We start from the raw sequence: 20,708 nt of genomic DNA on the forward strand, positions 1-20,708 counted from the left end.
GGGGTGAATGGGAGGTTGTATTTTTATTGTGTGTTTTTTGTTTTTAAATGTAAAGCGCTTTGGGTTGTGCAAAAATATTAGAAACATTTTTTATAAATGAAGTTCGATCTTAAGTAGTTGCTAACATTCTAGTTAACAGTCTGCAGAGTCAACTTTAGAAAAATAAAGAATTCAGGATTGGTAAATAGATGAATTGCTCTATGATTTCTAAAGATACGTTCACACCAGACTTTTTATGTGTTTACAAAAACTGGTTAAATTCAGGTTCTTAATCGTGCGATTAGCTCATGGTATTTACAGTGGACAAGGAGGGAGGGGCTTCCTCTTCTTTTTCAATTGGTTACTAGCTCATGTCTGCCACCTACAGGTGGAAGAGGCGTGGTTTGAAATGTCAAAATATGCAAATTTTGCTCCAGGCTTTTTCTTTCACAGCTCTATTCACATTTATTAAAGACTATTTAATTCTGTCCAGCCACAAATTGCAATTATTAATTTCTCCTCCATAATCAATTTTGAAACAATTGATACTTCTGTGAAGTACAAGGGGCAGCATTCATGGGTCACTACCAAATCCAAGTCCCTGATTTATCAAACTTCAACTTGGTTTAACTTACATTACACAATCATCGGTCGTGTGATTAGTACGTAGAGTCCGGAAACAGTTATAAAAACTTGTGAAGTGATGTGTGAACACGAGAGTTTTGAACGTGGAGGCCTGAAATGTGCAACTACAGTCGTTTACATGGCTTTTCACTGGAAGTTCCTGATGAACTGAAATAAAATACTGTACTTAGTGTGGCAAAAATTTAGTTACAACTTGATTTTTTTTTCAAACATTACCTAAAAAAAAGTTGGTTTGAACAAAAGGGATGTATGTGTCTGTGGAGTGACCACAAGGTCATCAAAAAGAAAAATAAAAATTCTCAGGGGTTTTAAAAACACAAAACAATTCATAAAATAAACAATGTGCTTCAAAACGTACTTTTATTTGAGAACAAACAGCCTTATTTTAAAGTTGTTGTGAAGTGTGCATATACAATGCAAGTCATTGCCAAACTTGTTTTTATTCCATTTTATTTTTTTGCATTTTTTACCAACAGCCACAAAGCAGTCTGATGACACCGTGAAAAAGTGTGACAAGACATTTACTGACTGTATCAGTAACGTAAAGCAAAAGAGGACATCACCACATACACTTTTTCAGGCCAATGTTACTTGGTATTTCTGAAGAAGTGAGAACAACAATCTGGTCAAAAAAGCTTCCTGATTTAAATGATAAGGTTTTGTTTAGCAGGGGGTGCATGGTGGTGTAGTGGCTAGCATTCTTGCACAGTGAGAAGTGTGTGGTTCAAACCCCAGCTGTGCTCCTCCAACGTGGAGCCTGGATGTTCCTCCAGTTTCCCTCCACAAAAACGCATGTTACATAGGTTAAATGGTGACTGAATTGTCCCTTAGGTGTTATAAATGATTGTGTGGCCCTGCAACAGACTGACAACCTACACCCCACCGTCACCCAACAGTAGCTAGGACAGGCTCCAGCAACCCCATGACCCGAAACAGTTCCAACAGGTTCAGAAAAAATATGGATGGATGTTGAGCAGGTTTTAAGAGGATCATTTAAAGTCCCACTACATTTCAATCCATTGCAAAAGCATTCCCAGTGATCTTTTAAATTATGATTATGTAGTTTTTTAGCAAAAGAAAGAAGTGTCATTTTTAAAACATTTGTTCTGCAGTGCAGCAGAAGTTAATCAGAAATTTGCGTCTGAGTTGTGGTTGGGACTGTTGATGGTAACCCTTCAATGATATAGAATCATTCTTTCGTTTACACTCTCTACCCCTAGCTTACAGCTTCTGACAACCCCAAGCTAACATTAGCATAGCAAAAACATGGCAAGCAGCATCAGAACTATCCAGCTGTTCAGATTTGACCCAGATTTCAGCTCAGACGAGGAAAACAAAGACATTTATGGATCTACTGCATCAGAATAGAGCGGACCCCGTTTCAGTTGCTGTGTCACAAACCTGAACTTTTTCAAATGGTGAGTTTTTATTTGTTCCTGGTCAATAATGGTTTGAATTAAAGAAATACTCAGAAATGCAGATTAAATTTTTAATTATTTTAATCATACCCTCCATCATTAGACAAATGCTGCAATAACATGTTAAAATCTTAAAAAACACAATTTTCATTTAAGTGGATCTTTAATTTGAAGAAGCCTTGTAATTTAATTTTGTAATAAAAAACTTTGAAGACATTTCCCTTTATTATTTACATGTGTTCAAACAACTAAGATCATGTTCAGATGTCATATTCAGTCTTTACAAATTTCATATTTTAGAAAAAAAATGTTCTACCAAAAACAAAATTTGATGAAGTTAGCAACTATTGGATTTAAAGTTTGCTTTTTCTCTTTTGGGGTCACCTCAGAGAACTATACCACAACTAAAACCAGGGATTTGGCTTCATTGTTATGGGGGGCCCTTTCTGACTCAACATGCCACAGTTACCTAAACTTGGGAAACAGTACAGAGCGCCCCCATGTGGTATCAGTAACTTACAGCAACACTGGTGTTCTTGAAGGCCAGATCTTGTATTATTAAAGTGGTTTGGCCCTATATTAATCCACAATAATAAATGTATAACATGTTCAAGGGGTAACTTTGACCTCTGGAGAAACAACAGTGGGTCAAAGTGAACAGAATCACCTCAGGAATATAATGCTCAAAGTATAAGAAAATTTCCTATTAAGAAGCATAAGCACAAATTAATGTTTAAAAAGTTTCAATGTTTCTTTTAATGGTGGTATGCAATTATTATTAAGCTTTTTTTCCACATTAAAAAAAAAAAAAACAGTTGCAAAATTAAAGAAAAGTACTTTTGAGATTCACAAGCAAAATGTTTTCTAAAAGGAACATCAATCGCCATCTAGTGGCGCATGATAAAAACTGAAGAGCCTGAAAGTAACATTTTGAAAATCTTTTATAAAAACTGCTTTTACATTATATTTGATGTGTATATTTTCTGACAAAAAATTAATTAAAAAGAAAGTGAAACACATGGAAGCAGAAGAAATAAGGACAGGGAGGGAGGATTATCCTGTGCACCCCCAGTGTGGTCAGGGTCTGGGTCTGTCTGTCCTCACTTTGTTACTCCTGGTGGGGCTAGGGGTCCTGAAAGGTGAATACAGAAGTAGATTACATGTGATTTTATTTCATGTTAAGCTTTCATTTAAAAAAGTTCGCTCTCACTTTATGAGAAACTGAAAAGTGGTCTCACATTTTGGCTGGAATCTTTCCACATCTTCACTCAAACTATGAAGAAAAAATTACATTGTAGTCAAAAAGTCAAATAATTTACATGTCATCAAACCTCTCCATAAGAGTCAAAGTCCTTCAGGCTTTTCTGTTTTTTTCTTCTGTTTCTAAGAAGCATCACCTTGCAAAACAAATGTGAATATTTGGTGGAAAAATCCAACTTTGTGTGACAAGTTCTGTTTTTCAGATTGGTTGTAGATTTTTCTTGGCCTCTTTGTCTTAGAATGACATAGTTTATCTGATCTGTAGAGTTTATCTGCTGTTCTGAAATGAAATCAACATCATGAACTTTGAAGAAGGCAGAAAGACTGTTTCTGAGGCACACTCTTCTGATGATCACACATAGAACCATCAGGATGACCACAGCGAGAAGAGAAAGACCCAACGGGAGCCACAGTGAGGAGATTGGGTTGTTTCCTAACTGCGTTTTTTTTTCTGAAAGTGGGTTGTTTTCTGAAGATGATATCTTTTCTAAAGATGGTTTGTTTTCTGAAGGTGGGTTGTTTTCTGAAGGTGGGTTGTTTTCTGAAGGTGGGTTGTTTATCGATGGTACTGTAAAAAGAAAACTCAGCATTAAAGACCCACTCCCATGAAAATCCTGTTTTTGGTATTTTTTTATTTTTATTTTTTTTACATATTCTTATTTGTAGCATATATAAAGAAAATTAAGGTTAAAATTGTGTTTCTGAGGATTTCCTTATTTTTATAGTTGTAAATCGGGAGTAGACAAAAAGCTACAAGAGGCGGGCCACAGTCTCCGCTCAATCTGCTCATCTTTATTCTGATGCATCAACTGGTAGACGACTAGATCCATGTATGTCTTTGTTTTCCTCGTCTGAAATATCTTGCAGCTCAAAATTGTACGACTACACAGCTCCAAGATTGCTCACCATTATTCTTGCAATGCGAATGTTAGGTGGGGGGTGTGAGGGGCTGGAAGATAGCGGGAGTGTAAACAGATGGATGATAGAAGATTTAAACGGACTTACAGGCCAACAGTCCTACTCACAACTCACGTATTTGTGTTGGTACCCGTGAATGCAAGACTTTTTAGCCCAAAAATTGCAATTACTCATATTTACGTGCTCATACACTTGTTGCTATGAAAGTTTTTACAACTTTTTTTGAGTTAATTTTACGAGATGTATAGCCATAGAACCAAGTTGATCTTTGACCAGTCACTGACTCGGTTTTGTTAGTGATGTGGTGAAACTCACCAAACTCAGAACATAGCTGGTTCATCTGGTGAACTCAAATATGGCAACGAGCCTGATGAGATCTGCGTTTTTTTGGGGGTTTTTTTTGTTTTCAAATAAAGACAAACCAAGGTCACTCCCCTGACATAATTGTTATCCATATCTGCTATTTCAAGGACGCTCTCAGAATCTGAATTGAAAAGTTTGTTTGAGAGTTTGTGTTTCAATGATACAAACAAAGATACAGAAAGTCTTCACATGTGGTATTTGAGGAAGTCATATTTAAAGGTTTTCTTTAAAGTAGATATAAAAACAATACTCACCAAAGAGAACTTCCACTTCCCGGCTCTTAGTCGTATTTAGCACAGGAATCTCTGTATCGATTTCACAAGAGTAAAATCCATTGTTTTCTCTGGTAATGTTTTGTATTTCCCATGTTTTATTGTAGCACTTCATGTTGGGATCTGCTTGATTCGTCTGTTTCTTTTTTGGTGATGTAGTGAAGGTATTTAAATTTCCATAAATCGCTGTGCTACACTTGTGCGAAATGTTCTTGGTGTTTGAATCTCTGAAATAAAAAGTCACTCGATAGCGGGAACTTTTAGTTGGTATGTCGCAGAGGATCTTCAGAGAGCGAGCAGAAGTATTCACCCGCTCCTTACGTAATGGATCAACAGGAGAACTCAGATTGATTTCTTGTGAACATCCCGCCATGGCTGCTCCTGTGACTAAAGATTTGAAAAGGGAAAAAAGATCAAGCCAATAAGCACCAAAACCCAAGTGTTAACACATCAAAACATGTAAGTTTCCTTTTTTTCCTTTGGATAAACTCTTAGCTAAAAATCTACACTCGTGTTAAACATCGAGTCTTACCTGTGAGCAACACCAGAACTGCCTGTTTCAGCCACAATGCCATTGTATCATGAGACAAGTGGTCGTGCTCTGAGTTTCATCCTCTCTCAGCAGTCGGTGTGAAAGCACGTCAGACAGAGCTCGACACAAACCTGCATGTGTGGGTGGGAAGGAGGAGTGAATTTCTCTTCAAACCAGAGTGACAAGAAGTTGGTGGCTGTGGGGGGTGGGGGTGGGGGTCTGTATGCAGATGAAGAGCAAAAATGAAAATCATCAACTGTATATGAATGTGCTCTTTAAAAATATATAAGATAAATAAAAAAACGATCATGCATACAAAGAAAGACATTAACTAAATCCTGCAGTAATAATTCAAAAGCTGTTGTTCAGTGACAAATACATTAATGCTAACTGTCTGATGGGGGTGGGGTCAGTGAGTGAAAATTAATGAAAATTAACAAACTAAATTCTGCTGTAATGATTCACAAGTTCTCAGATCACAAACATCAAGGGGATTGTGAAACTTGTTGGTTTTGGTGCAAATGTCCTAAACACATTTACCCACATGTGTCAGTAGAAAAAGAACGCATGCTTACATGTGAAACAACACAAAACTGGTCTTGAAATAGTTTTATTTTGTCTTTAACTACAAAGTCACGTAGTGGATCAAACAGAAGACAAACAGTATCATCACCATGCTTCAATGATTTAAGACAATTAATGAGGAGAAAAATGATCACAAAATCCAAAATATACAGTACACTGAGACATCTAAACAGGACAATGTACTGATTGTATCTGGTTTGAAATCTGCTACCTGGGACCTGTTTCAAGAAGCAGGTTTTGTTGGAACTCTGAGTTCGTCAACTCCAAATTCAGTAAAACTCTGTGTTTTTGGTTTCAGAAAAAGAGATAACTCAAACCCGCGAGAGTGCTCGAAACCAAGCCCGTTTCAAAAAGCGGGTTAAGCTGAACTCAGAATCAATCACTATGGCAACTGAGTCTGTGAACGAAACCTGGTCTGGAGCAGGTTTTCTTCAGGAAACTTAGAGTTTCCTGCAGTCTCCTCCCCTTTTTAAATTGGAGGATGTTCAAATATGAGTTCCTCATTAAAATTTTGAGAACATTCATATTAGATACTGCACGTTTCCACCACCCATAAACCAAAAGGACATGTCCATTCATAGAGGATCGTGTAGAGAGGAGGCTGATTAATCCAGAGGAAAAGTTATTTACGTCGGTAGGACGGCGGAAGTATGAAACTCTAAAAGTGTTTGTTCCCATTGCCATGGTGAATTATGCTGTCTTTGCTCCATTGATCTGGGTTTTTAATGGTCGCAACGCTCACTCCTGATTTTGTTTCTAACAACTTCAAGTTGATTGAATCAAACTTTTTCAGCTGTTCTGAAACTCTTAAGTTTGAGAATTTTGAGTCCACAGACTTTTGTTGAACCTGCTTCTTGAAACGGGCCCCAGATCACAGGAAAAGATACTACAAAAAAAAAAAAAAAAAAACGACGCAAAGAGAGAGAGAAGGGGGGGGGGGTACAAGCTCAAACCTCAACCTTCAATGTTTCCTAGTAGATACTCAAAGTAGGCCCCATCTGCTCATGATAAAGATCAGTAATTTACAAAATGCTTGTTTGGTAGCTTTGCATTTGTGCAAAATGGTTTAAGAAGGTGTTAGAATAAAATTCATTAGAAATTATTATGCAAATTGCATTTAAGTGACAAAAGAGAACAAGGTCTGAAAAGTTTTGATATTTTATGAAAACTTGCGCATGATCATTGTACTATTAAAAGATTTGTGGCTTATTCAGAAACACATGGGTTGGTGCAGATAAAGGAAGAATGTCTGACAGAAGGTTTCTGTCAGACAAATACATCAGATTAAGAGAGAAGCTGCTAAAATACCATCTTAAAGCAGCAAGCAGATATTTGAAGTTACTGTTGTCTCTGGAGTCCCACCAACATCAAGGTGTAGGATCCTCCAGAGGCTGCAGTTCTACGTAAATCTTCTATTGCCCCACCCCTAAACAGCACTCAAGCAGAAATGACTGCAGTGCGCCCGGACAGACATGAAGACTTTGTTTTAACAGTCTTCTTCACTAATGAGTTCCGTGCAACCCTGGATGGTCCAGATAGATGGAGTAGTGGGTGGTTGGTGGATGGTCAGCATGTCCAAATAAGGCTGCAATGTCAGCAAAGAGGTGGTGAAGTCATGGTTTTGGCTGGAAGAGAGCTGGTCGGCCCCTTAAGGGTCCCTGAAGGTGTGCAAATGACCTCAGAAAAGTAGGTGGAGTTTCTGTCTGGCCATTTTCTTTCATGGAAGTAAACAAAGAATCATTTGTATCTGCATCCTTCTTTGAAGAAGTTTGGATGATTTTCGTGGGAGAAATGGAGACAAGTCTCGTATTGTTACTCTGTACATTCTGTCTGAGCATTCTTCTTTTAGCCTGCCTGTGTTTGACTCTCACCTGTGTTTTAGTCTCCCACCTCGCTCCCATGTTTGACCCTGGCCTGTTTCCTGACTACGTTCTGGCTTGTCCTTACCTGTGTTGCTATTGGTATTAAAGTCAAGCTGCATATGGATCTTCTTGCCTCAACTCCTTCGTTGCAGAAGACTTCACCAGAAACGTGTGCTTCCACTCCATCAAATCCTGCCGGATTTGCAGTCATGTTGTTGGAACATTGGAGACAGCTTCATTCTTTGACAGCAGCTACCGAGGCCATCATGGAACAACTGCTAGCCAACCCAGTAGCTAACCCCACACCTACACACCTATCCACGCCTACAACTGGGCCGAGCCTTTCCTTTCTGGATAAGTTTAATGGCAAACTGGTTTACTGTAACGGGTTTCTCATGAAATGCCAGCTGTACCACCATCAACAGGCCCACCTGTATCCCACTTAAGAAGCCAAGGTGTCCTTCCTGTGCTCCCTGCTGCCTGGTGAGGCCTTGGAGTGGCTAGCAGCAGTCTTGTCAGGGGGCTCCTTTCCTTTCCACTTGTATGACGCCTTCACCTGGTTGCTATGTGATGTCTTCGACCACACTATCGACTGTAAAGATCCCGGGGATGAGCTAATGGACATTAAGCAAGGCAAGGACATGGCCGCCACTGACTTCCTCCAGTTTTAGACACTGGCCACTCAAATAAAGTGGTCTCCGTGTTGTTTAAAGACCATTTATTGGAACTTAAGCGTGAAATCTCCTGCCTTGATGAAGATCATGACCTAGATCAATTAATCGCTCTGACCATCAGACTGGAAAACCTCCTCAGGGCCAGAAAGCCCAAAGTCATGAGAACTGAATTAGCATTGGTTTCCTCAACCTAAATCAGTTAAAATCAGAGCACATTTGTTAAGCCAATGCAGTTAGGTTCTACACACCTAACCCTCGAAGAGAGAAGGACATGCATGTGAAAGAACCCCTGTCTCTGCTGTGGTCAGCCTGGTCACCTATGGACCTCCTGCCCCGACTGTCCACCCAGACAGTCGGGCAGACCAGGGAGTGACAATTTACTCTACTTTGAAATTCCACCGTCTATCATCAATCAGTGTAAAAACATTAAAACTAAGGCAATGATTGACTCAAGGGCACCGGATAACTTAATTGATCTAGATTTAATTCGTGCTAACCAGATTCTCCTGCTTCCCTGCACTTTGCGGGTGGCAGTTTCTGACGTAAATGGTTGGCCCATGGGGTCTGTTGAATCAAGTTCTTGATCCCGGATTTCCAACTCAGAATCAAGCAGAACTATCTAGAAATCATCAGTCTCTTCACCATCAGCTCCCTGCGATGCGCTTTCATTGTGGGGCTCCCATGGCTCGAGACTCGTGATCCCACGATAATATGGTCATCAAAAGAACTCTTATTCAGATCCACCTCCTGCTTTCATCTGTGTCTCCAGAACAGCCTTCATCAGACTGCATGTCCTTATGTTCCTCGGCACAGCCAGATAGCATCAACCAGCATCACCATGAGCGGTCCTGACTCTTCTTTAGACTTTCCTCAATACCAGGACCTCCAGGAAGCCTTCAAAAAAACAACATGCTACGCAACTCCCTCCTCATATACCCTATTACTGTTCCATATACTTATTGCCTGAAGCCAAACCAACACAGGGGCGGGTGTTTCCCCTGTCTCAGCCTGAGATGGAAGCCATGCAGGCTTACATCCAGGAGGAGCTGCAAAAGGGCTTCATTAATCCTTCCACATCCCCTGCCTTGGCAGGGTTCTTCCTCATGAAGAAAAAGGATGGCGGACTCCGTCCATGCATTGACTTCTGTAGCCTTAACGAGATCACAGTCAAATACTGTTATCCCTGCTGTTGGCTAGAACAGTTAAGGAAGGCCAACTACTTCACCAAGTTAGATTTCCGCAGTGCATACAATCCCATGTGCGTCCGCATAGGTGATGAATGGAGGTCTGCTTTCTTTACCACAACCGGGCATTATAAATACTTCGTTATGCCATTTGGTCTCTGCAACACCCCGTCCGTGTTTCAGGCATATGTTAATGATGTGTTTTGTGACACATAGTCTCCTTCTTGGGCACTGTCATTAGCGCTCAAGGGGTGGCCATGGATCAAGGCAAAGTGGACGCAGGGCTACAATGGTCCCAACCTTCTACAGTAAAAGATCTACAGCGTTTTTGGGTTTTGCCAACTTCTACAGACGCTTCATCCTAAACATTTGCATTGGACTCTGGAGGCTACAGCCGCTATCAAGTCTCTTCAGCATCGCCTCTCCCAGCCGCACATCCTCCACCGTCTAGACACATCAGTACAATTTGTCGTCTAGGTGGATGCGTTAAGTTCAGGAGTTTGTGTTGTGTTGTTCGAGTGTCAACTGCCCAAAATGTCCCCCTGTGCCTACTTTTAGCAGAAGTTGACGGAGGCTGAACGGAATTACAACGCGGGAGATCGAGAGTTGCTCGCCATGAAGGAAGCCTTCTCTGAGTGGAGATACTGGTTGGAGGGGCCTCTCAACCATTCATAGTCTTGACAGACCACAAAAACCTGGAATTTATCAAGTCAGACAAAAAGTTAAACTTCCCTCAGGCCCGGTGGTCTCTGTTCTTTTCCCAGTTTCATTTTCAGATCACCTAGCGACCCGGTTCCAAAAATGACAAGGCCGATGCCTGGATTGAACATCAGAAGGAACCAGGGTGCCAGAAACCATCATCCCAGACTCATTGATCCTAGCACCTGAGCAATGGGACATCATGACAGAGCTGAATGAGCTCAACATCGTCAATCTGCCACCACCATCCTGTCCGGCCGGTCAAACCTGCGTTCTTCCCTCTCACCAGCAATGCGTTCTACATCTGCTTCATGATTCAACTGCAGCAGGACACTCGGGTTTGGCCATGTAGCATTCCACCCTTTGAAACAACTGATAACCTGTGTTGACCATTTGGTCACCCAACTTTTATGTGGATTGCCTTTTTCAAGATAACAGAGTTCCCCTTCCAGCAAGGGGGCCATGAAGTTGTCTGAAACCTCTATCTACCACTCGGATGTAAGTCATTAAACCAGGCCAGAACCCTGACTATTTTGCATTCGAAACTCTGGCTAACTTTAGCCTGTCTACTTCAAAAGAGTCTTGGTTCCAGCAGGCTGACCCCCTGGAGAGTCTGCAAGCATTCCCGACAAACACTCAGAGTCCTTTGTTTGAAACACGTGGCACAGGACTTTTGTTCATTGGATCTAACATGTAAAACATCTCTCCACAGCTCCAAGAAATGTCCTATTATTACATGTGTGTAATCAAACCTTTATTCCTAACAGAAGAAGATTCACAACTACTTTGAGGTTGAAATCTATGAAATAATCATTGTGTAACCGTCAAAGCTTGGAGAATTAATTTTTCTGTGTTGTGTGTGGACTTTGGAAAGTGTTTTATTTGCCACATACAGGATCCGCACACACATATAGGGTTGTACAAACTTTTTGATACGCGTTTGATAGAAACCCCTTTTGTTGTTAATTCAGCATTAAGAATAAACACATCCAGAGACCAGAATAAAGTTACGCCCCTGATATTTGCATAGCCAGAGCTCATTGGGACATGCAAATTACCTCCAATCGTAAAACGCCTCAAATCCCCACGGATTGGGCGATTCTGGCCCTGCCTCTCAGATTCAAAAACCCTCGCGCCCACGCCAAAGCATGCTTCTCAGACCTTCTCAACACCTTCACAGGGCTTCACAAGCAACAACAAACAACAGCTCTCAAGCCATGAGCCAGAAGCCAGAACAGGAACAGAACAGGAACAGAACAGGAACAGAACAGGAACATCACAAGTTCTTCCAGTCTTAAGATCACGTTTTTTTTTGCGCGCTTTCTTCCTTTTCAACCTTTTTGTCTCCAGTTTATTTCATAGACTGATTCCAACATTTTTACAATTTTTGATGGTTTTATTTTGAAACTGATTTTTAATGCTAGACCATTTGATAAGTTTCATTGTCCGGCCAGCTTTGCGACTTATACTTTTTGGTCACAAAACGGAATAGAGAAATCGTTCGACCACCCCAGAAGCTAAGTGACTGTACGGAGCAGAACCAGCAGAACCGCAGGTTCCCTTTCCTTCTACACCTGGCTGCAGATCTCGCCTCTACGGTCCCCCTGAAGCATCCAGCCAGGAACGGGATTAACCACCCTTCCTGGCAGAGCAGACCCAGATCTCCAGACCGCTTGGTGAGAAGTCGAACTTCGCTCATCCAGTCAACTGCTGGTGGTAAGAATAAAGATTAACTATTTTTGCAAGAGTAACATCTTTGCCCCGTTTTGAATTCCTCCTTTTAAGGATAGCTTATTCTCAGATCAGTAACAACACCTTTTTATGCACAACACACACTTAACACATCCACACACTTAGCATTTCTCACCTCAATATTGTGTGTCTTTTCTTCTCATTTACCTATTTCTAGTTGTTAGTTAAAGTTATATTCTGTGTTCCACATATGTTCATTGCTTTCCATGCTTTTACGTCCAGCATTTCTGCTTGTTTAACCTCATGTTATTCAATAAATATTCAAAAGGACGTCGTTGTTCCGATATCATTATTTTTCTTCTTCGTGGTAAAGTCCCTTCAAGGGTAAAGACACTTACGATAAAGTTGAGAGACTGATTAATTGATTACTTTATTGATTAGAAGTAGCGGCTGATCATTACTGAGTAATATTTTCCTTCATTACGAAGGTGGTGCCCCGAGGATAATTTTATTAAATTTCAGTTTAATAAAATTTTTATTTTTCAACCAACTTTGGGATTGAATACTTCATATTCACCCCCTGAACGCTACAGCCAGCACACAGTTACTGATGTGAAACCCTTTTTGGTGGCCAACCATGCAGGCTGATGTTGCTCAGTTCCTGACCGGTGACTCCTCATATTAAATGGCCAAGACACCACGCCAACTTCCTGCCGGATTACCACAACCTCTACCCATGCTGCAATGTCTATGCTCACGCATCCCAATCGACTTCATCACTAACTTGCCTCAATCCCAAGGCAACACTGTAATTTTGCCTGTCATTGATCATTTTTCTAAGTCATGTCATTTCATTAACTTTCATAAGCTTCCCACTGCTCTAGAGACCACAGAACAGCTGGTGACGCATCTCTTTCAGCACTACGGACTTCTAGGGGAGATAGTGTCGGATCATGACTCCCAATTCACCTCACGGGTCTGGAGAGCGATATCCAAAGGCTTGTATATCAATGTGTGTCTCACCTCTGGTTATCATCCAGGTTGAACGTCTCAATCAGGTGGTCACATGGTTTCTAAGGACCTATTGCAGTAATCATAAAGAGGACTGGAATTGGTACCTGGTCTGGGCAGAGAATGTCCAGAACTCCTTAAAGAAAGCTGCCACAGGACTGTCACATTTTCAGTATGTTCTGGGTTTCCAGCCTCCTTTCTTCCTCTGGTGTGGGGATCCCACACACTTACCCGCTGTCAATGACTGGTTCCAACACTGTGAGGAGACTTGGGAGGCAGGGACATGCAGTCTACAGACATCAAGCACAATCGGACGGAGCGCGTCGGAAGGGACCCATCTTGACACCAGAAAATGTGGATCTGGCTATCCGCCCAAGATCTGCGTTTGAGGTTACCCTGTAAAAAACTCAGTCCTAGGGGGTGTTGCGTCCTGCTCCTGCTGCCTGACTTTCTTTTCAACCAGTCCCTTTGGCTCACCTGGCAGGTGTGGCCAATATCCCTTGATTGCCACCCGGTGTCTGTTTAAGACAGAGGAGGCCACACCAAGCCAGGGAGGGGGCAGAGCAGAAGGCTGGGTTTCATTTGGTGTGGTGCTGGTTTGGGTTTGTCTTTTACTCCTTTTTTGTCCTCAGCAATCTTAGATTGCTGAGTTTTATTGTGTTAGTTTGGGGTTGGGCCTTGGTAGTTCTGATTTATGGGCTTTGTTTATTTTTTTTTTTCTTTAGGTAGATTTGTTAGGCTGCCTTTAGCAGGGAGCTGCTGACTCCGACAGTCGCCATGGCTGGGTCAGAAGTCTCCCTGACATATCTTTCTTTTGGCCAAGGTTCCAACTCTGTTTCGGTTTGTCTTCTTTCTTAACCAGCTCATTAATTATTTTCTCTCACTTCAGGACACAGGTTTTCATTTATTTTAATAAACTGTGTTCCTTTTAGTTTTGCTATCGCCCTCCTTGTCCCCCCCACCCCTAGACTCAAGCTGGGTTTACTCCCAGGGGATGTAACAGGGGGAGTCATGTCCTCCTCTGACCACCAGAGGGAGTCCTCACCTGAGTATTAACCACATCCGTCATCCTCTTGTACTCCAATTCCAGTCATGCATCAGCCACCATTTTCCACCACCTAGCTGTTTGTTGGTCATCATCAGTCCTGCATAAATTCCTGGTCCTCACTCTGCTCCCTGCGAAGTCTTGTATTGTTACTCTGTGCATTCAGACTGAGCAGTCTTCCTTTAGCATGGCTGTGTTTGACTCTCACCTGTTTTCTAATCTCCAGCCTCGCTCCTATATTTGACCCTGACCTGTTTCCTCACTACGTTCTGGCTTGGCCTTACCTGTGTTGCTATTGATATTAAGGTGCAGCTGCGTATGGATCCATTTGCCTTTTAAGAAACTTTATTATATTTTGTAATACAAAATGTTTTATGTACATTTATTACATTATTTTTTGTGCTCAGATAACTTAGATCATGTTCAGATTTGATATCCACTCTTTATGTTTTATTTGCTTTACCAAAAGCAGTTTTACCAAATAAAATATGTAAAGTTAGGAAGTATTAGATTTAAAGTTTTTATTTTTTTATTTTTATTTATTTATTTTTTTCCATTTTTGGGGTCACCTCAGAGAACTACCCCACAATTTAAACCAGAGATTTGGCTTCATTGTTATGGGGAGGGGCTTTCTGATAAAACATGCTTCAGTTACTTAAACTTGGGACCAGTATTGGTCAGTGGCGACAGAGCGCCCCCATGTGGTAGGACAAACTTACAGCACATTTTGTTCACTGGTGTTCTTGAATGCCAGATCTTGTATTATTAAAGTGGTTTGGCCCTTAATTAATCCACAATAAGAAATGTATAACATGTTCAAGGGGTAACGTTGACCTCTGGAGAAACAACAGTGGGTCAAAGTGAACAGAATCACCTCAGGAATATAATGCTCAAAGTATAAGAATTTCCCATTAAAAATCATAAGCACAAATTAAAATTTAAAACGTTTCAATGCTTCTTCATGCAATTGTTATTAAGCATTTTTTTCCACATTAAAAGAACAATTTAAACAGTTGGAAAATTTAAAAAAGTACTTGTGAGGTTTACAAGCAAAATGATTTCTAAAAGGAACATCAATCGCCATCTAGTGGCACATGATAAAAACTGAAGAGCCTGAATGTAACATTCTGAATATCTTTTATAGAAACTGCTTTTACATTATATTTGATATGTATATATTTTTGTCAAAAAATTAATTAAAAAGAAAGTGAAACACATGGAAGCAGATGAAATAAGAACAGGGATGGGAGGATTATCCTGTGCACCCCCAGTTTGGTCAGGGTCTGGGTCTGTCTTTCCTCACTTTGTTACTCCTGGTGGGGCTAGGAGTACGCATGTTCTGATAGGGCTCGGCCAACTTCAGCTGATCACGCTGGGGCGCAGACCGAGGGGAGGGCTTCAAGTTGGTGTTCACATAGATGGGTTCTTCTGCAACCGAGATGGAAACAAGGAGAATTTTAAAGTTTAAAGATTAACATGTTATAAAAAAGTGGTAGAACAAACTCTGAAAGATGAATATAGATGTAGATTAAATGTGATTTTATTTCATGTTAAGCTTTTATCCAAAAAAAATTTTGGCTGGAATCTTTCCACATTTTTATTCAAACTATGAAGAAAAAATGACATTGTAGTCAAAAAGTCAAAAAATTTACATGTCATCAAACCTCTCAATAAGAGTCAAAGTCCTTCAGGCTTTTCTGTATCTTTTCTTCTGTTTCTAAGTAGCATCACCTTGCAAAACATGAATATTTGCTGGAAAAATCAAACTCGGTGTGACAAGTGTTCTGTTTTTCAGTTTGGTTGTAGATTTTTCTTGGCCTCTTTGTCTCAGAATGACATAGTTTATTTGCAATATGCAGAGTTTATCTGCTGTTCTGAAATGAGATCAACATCATGAACTTTGAAGAAGGCAGAAAGACTGGTACCTCTGTTTCTGAGGCACACTCTTCTGATGATCACACATAGAACCATCAGGATGACCACAGCGAGAAGAGAAAGACCCAACGGGAGCCACAGCGAGGAGATTGGGTTGTTTCCTGGAGATGGGTCTCTTTCCGATGGTCCTGTAAAAGGAAAACTCAGCGTTAAGGATTCACTCCAATTGAAAAATCTGCTTTTAATGTTTTTAGCATATTGTTATATCTAAAGCATACATTAAAGCTTAAAATAGTTTTTCCTGATTTTTTTTATTTATATATCATATACTGTTATTTATTATACTGTTATATATTTATTTATTTATAAATACTGTTGGAAAAAGCTTTTATCTGTGATGTAGATGTTATAATTTATGGGTTACATGCTCCCTGCTCTTTGTAGACAACTAGATTATGCATAGCTTCAATATTGCTCGCCATTTTTCTTGCAGTGCTAATGTTCGGTTGGGGGTGTGAGGAGCTGTTAGCTATCAGGCGTGTAAATAGATGGATGATGGGAAATGGAGATGGGCTTACGGGTGGACAGTCCCGCTCATAACTCATGTAGTACAGCCACTATGAAAAAACTACGTACTTTTTTTAAAATGCCGTAATCATAATTAAAAGACTTCTGGAAACCCTTTTACAATAGATCAAAATATGATTGGAGTGGGAATTTGAAAAGCTAGAATCTCTTGATTCAGTAAGAGGACAGAATAATCTTCACAATCACATCACAAAGCAGCAAAGTGTGAAGAACATCGGCTGTATAAATGTAGTTTATAGTTCAACTCTTACACAGGAAACACCCTCTCCCATCACTAACATGAAAAGGATGTAAATGAAAACGTAGAAACAGCTCTTATGTATTCAGGGTCTGTAGTGTTCTACACCATTTACCCCACACTCACACACCACAGGGACCAAACACACACACACACACATACCTTGGGTTTCCGTCGTTCTAGACAATGTTGTACTTTCCACTGAGCTTCTCTCTGTAACATCTGATACAAGAAGCGGGCCTTAGTCTTTGGGGCAGAGGTGGTCCTGACTAGTTTGGAACCCCCAAGCCCCGTAGCACTAAAACACAAGGCCCTCATACAAACTACCACAAAAAACAATACATTTTTTATATTGATTAAAAATTGTATGTAAACACCATTTGAAAATCCTTAATAACCACAAATGAACAAAACAAAATACATGAAATAGTAGTTATATTATTTATTATACTTATTTTTTTTTCATATTAACAAATTATGTTAGTACAATTTTTCAAATGAAAATCTAAAGTGATAAATGCTTCAAATAATGGAGGACTTCCATCTCTTGACTACTCCACTATTCAATTATATGCTTCACCTACAACGTCTACATTGGCTATATTGGAGCTATCCCTAGTGGTCATAAAATTCCATATAGCTGTCCTCTCTCTAATATTCCATAACATCCCACCAAATTAACAGAATTAAGGTGTGGAAAAATGTGATATTCACCTGGTATAAAGACCAAAAAACATCTGTTCATTATTTCAAAATGAGATTGTCGGGATAAAAAACATATTGCCTCTTATTGGAGTAAGTTTGATCATAAAAAAAACAATGGGATAAAGTTTGGTCTTTACCCCACATTTTGTCATTAATAAAACTAAAGAAATATCACTTTAAATTATTCATAAATAAGAAGACTTATTGAATTTACCGACTTTAAAAAAATCCGGACATAAACTATTTGTTTTCACCTCACTTTTGTACTTACACTCAGACATTTTAGAAAGTTTGGATCAATGTTGAATGAACCCATCTATTTGAAGAATAGAAGTTGTTTTATTGACACATTTTTATGGATTTTTCATTCAGGGAAACTTGACAACAGAAAAAATTAATATCGTTAATTTACTCATAGGGCTGCACGGTGGCGCAAGTGGTTAGCGCTCTCGCCTCACAGCGAGAAGGCCCCGGTTCGACTCCCGGCTGGGACCTTTCTGTGTGGAGTTTGCATGTTCTCCCCGTGCATGCGTGGGTTTTCACCGGGGACTCCGGCTTCCTCCCACCGTCCAAAAACATGCTTCATAGGTTGATTGGTGACTCTAAATTGTCCCTAGGTGTGAATGTGAGAGTGGATGGATGTGTGATTGAGGCCCTGCGACAGACTGGCGACCTGTCCAGGGTGTACCCCGCCTTCGCCCATCAGTGGCCGGGATAGGCTCCGGCACCCCGCGACCCCGAACGGGATGAAGCGGTCAAGAAAATGGATAGATGGATGGAATTTACTCATATTTATATGGCTAAATATCACATACACAACCGTTAATGTGCTGACAAAAACACATTTGTTTTTCACATGTGATGTAAAAACTGTTGAATTCTGCACTAACAGAAAAACTGTTAAAACAGACTAAACTTCGTCTCATTTCAAACTTTAAAGAACATTTTTTTTACCTCCTGAAAAGTGAAATAATCTGCTAATATTTTACTCAATTGAATTTGCATGAGGTATTGATTGTTATGTGCATAGTGCAATAAAAGAAACAATCCAGCCATGAGGTCCAACTTTGCACATGTGCAATAAGGATTGTCCAATCCTGATCTATAACCTTTTTTTTTCTTTTTTACGTTGTTGTAAACATTTTAAAAAGTACTTATTGTTAACATCTTAACAGATGTTCTAGCTGGTATGTGCCATAAACTGTTTCAGGTGGAAGTAGATGCATTTCGCACAGGCGGGGTACCAATTAGGTAGCTGTAAATGTTCACAAAACACAGGTTCTTCAAAATACATTTAGTCCTGGTGTTCACACTAGAAAAGCAGGGAGGGGCTTCTTTTTCTTCTTTTTTCCCCTATTTTCTAGTGCATGTCCTGCATCTTCAGCTGGAAGAGGCTTGGTCAAAGTTTAAAAGTTTAACTGTCAACAAGCGTTCAATAGATGCGTGTTTTTACATAGTGCTCAAAAACGGTTTCAAGAACTTGCGTTGGTACCTGTGAATGCATGAGTTTATAACTGGGAAGCCCGAAAAATTACATTTACGCATGTTAATGCGTTTTCTGGTTTAAAATTCATATTCATATGTTGTTATACAAGTTTTTTGGAGTTATTTCAATTTTTTATAGTTTTATGTATAAACGCATGGCCACTGAACTTGTCAGGTAAACCAAATTGATCTTTGACCAGTAACGTGGTGAAAATCTGCGTTTGTTTTTTTAAATAAAGATAGACCAAGACCACTCCCTTGACATAATGCTAATCCATATACACCATTGTAGGTATGCTATCAATGAACCGAACCATTTCTATTTTGTACCCAAATCATGAGATTTACACCACTTTGACATTTCGCACCAAACTTTTTTTCAGCCATAGTTGGAGGCAATGCACTAAAATAATCACTAGAAAAAGGAAAAGAAGAAGCCCTCCATGGACTAAATGCTTGTCAAGAATACGTTACAAATGCCCGGTCTGTATGTAGCATAAGAGATTCTGACACCCACATTGCCCGTAGCTCAAACCACCTCTGCTTTGGGGTCCAGAATGTAGAGAAAAAAAACGGAGTCTGTACTTCAACGTTTCAAAGACACAACGTCTTTGCCGGTGGTATTTACAGAAGTCATTTTGTAAAGTTTTCTTTAAAGTAGATATTAAAACAATACTCACCAAGGAGAACTTCCACTTCCCGGCTCTTAGTCGTATTGAGTACAGGAATCTCTATATAGATTTCACAAGAGTAAAATCCATTGTTTTCTCTGGTAATGTTTTGTATTTCCCATGTTTTATTGTAACACTTCATGTTGGGATCTGTTTGATTCATCTGTTTCTTTTTTGGTGATGTAGTGAAGGTATTTAAATTTCCATAAATCGCTGTGCTACAGTTGTGCGAAATGTTCTTGGTGTTTGAATCCCTGAAATAAAAAGTCACTCGATAGCGGGAACTTTTAGTTGGTATGTCACAGAGGAACTTCAGAGAGCGAGCAGAAGTATTCACCCGCTCCATATGTGATGGATCACTAGGAGAACTCAGATTGATTTCTTGTGAATATCCCGCCATGGCTGCTTCTGCCACTGAAGATTTAAAAAGGGAAAAAGAGTTCAAGTCAATCAGCACCAAAAGTCATAAACAAAACAGAAACAAATCAAAACATGTAAGTTTGCATTTTTATTTTGGATAAACTCTCAGCTAAAAATCTACACTTGTGTTAAACATCGAGTCTTACCTGTGAGCAACACCAGAACTGCCTGTTTCAGCCACAATGCCATTGTATCATGAGACAAGTGGTCGTGCTCTGAGTTTCATCCTCTCTCAGCTGCCGGTATGAAAGCACGTCAGACAGAGCTCGACACAAACCTGCATGTGTGGGTGGGAAGGAGGAGTGAATTTCTCTTCAAACCAGAGAGACAAGAAGTTGTGGGGGGTGTCTGTCTGCAGACAATGACAAATGAAAATTCTGAACTGTATGAATATGCTCAATAAAACCCCTCAAATCACTTCAACTTGATTAACTTCTTTAATAACATGACTCAGCACGACTTGGGCTAATCGCTGTCAAGGGGCAGCAATCAGTTGCAATATGGCGTTAGACGAATCAGGAAGTGATGGCGAAGGCTCTGGCTGGATTTCGCAAGGCCTGAAGGTAATGCATTTCCTATGGGGGACC

General features: G+C 40.1%; 1 protein-coding gene and 1 long non-coding RNA gene across 5 annotated transcripts in view; both read right to left on the minus strand.

Moving 5' to 3' along the window:
* Positions 1-3,737: 3,737 nt before the first annotated feature.
* LOC112150577 lies at positions 3,738-14,202 on the minus strand. Its single transcript, XR_002919989.2, has 5 exons — positions 13,326-14,202; positions 13,107-13,164; positions 5,388-5,518; positions 4,838-5,242; positions 3,738-3,870 (listed from the first exon to the last, which is right to left on the minus strand). It is a non-coding gene; the product is annotated as an uncharacterized LOC112150577 (long non-coding RNA).
* Positions 14,203-14,677: 475 nt separating this feature from the next.
* Positions 14,678-20,708, minus strand: part of LOC112150576 — a 30,543-nt gene continuing 24,512 nt past the window's right edge. For 2 of the 4 annotated variants that reach the window (XM_024278973.2, XM_036211656.1), the window contains 3 exons: positions 17,003-17,062; positions 16,065-16,202; positions 14,678-15,567 (listed from right to left, as the gene is read on the minus strand). In XM_024278973.2, coding sequence (XP_024134741.1) covers positions 15,416-15,567; positions 16,065-16,202; positions 17,003-17,062 — 350 coding nt within the window. In that variant the 3' untranslated portion in view covers positions 14,678-15,415. The remainder of the gene's footprint in view (positions 15,568-16,064; positions 16,203-17,002; positions 17,063-20,708) is intronic. The other 2 variants (XR_004947802.1, XR_002919988.2) reach the window with 1 other exon arrangement.

This window comes from Oryzias melastigma, linkage group LG4 (assembly GCF_002922805.2).
Source record: "Oryzias melastigma strain HK-1 linkage group LG4, ASM292280v2, whole genome shotgun sequence".
Lineage (NCBI taxonomy): Eukaryota > Metazoa > Chordata > Actinopteri > Beloniformes > Adrianichthyidae > Oryzias > Oryzias melastigma.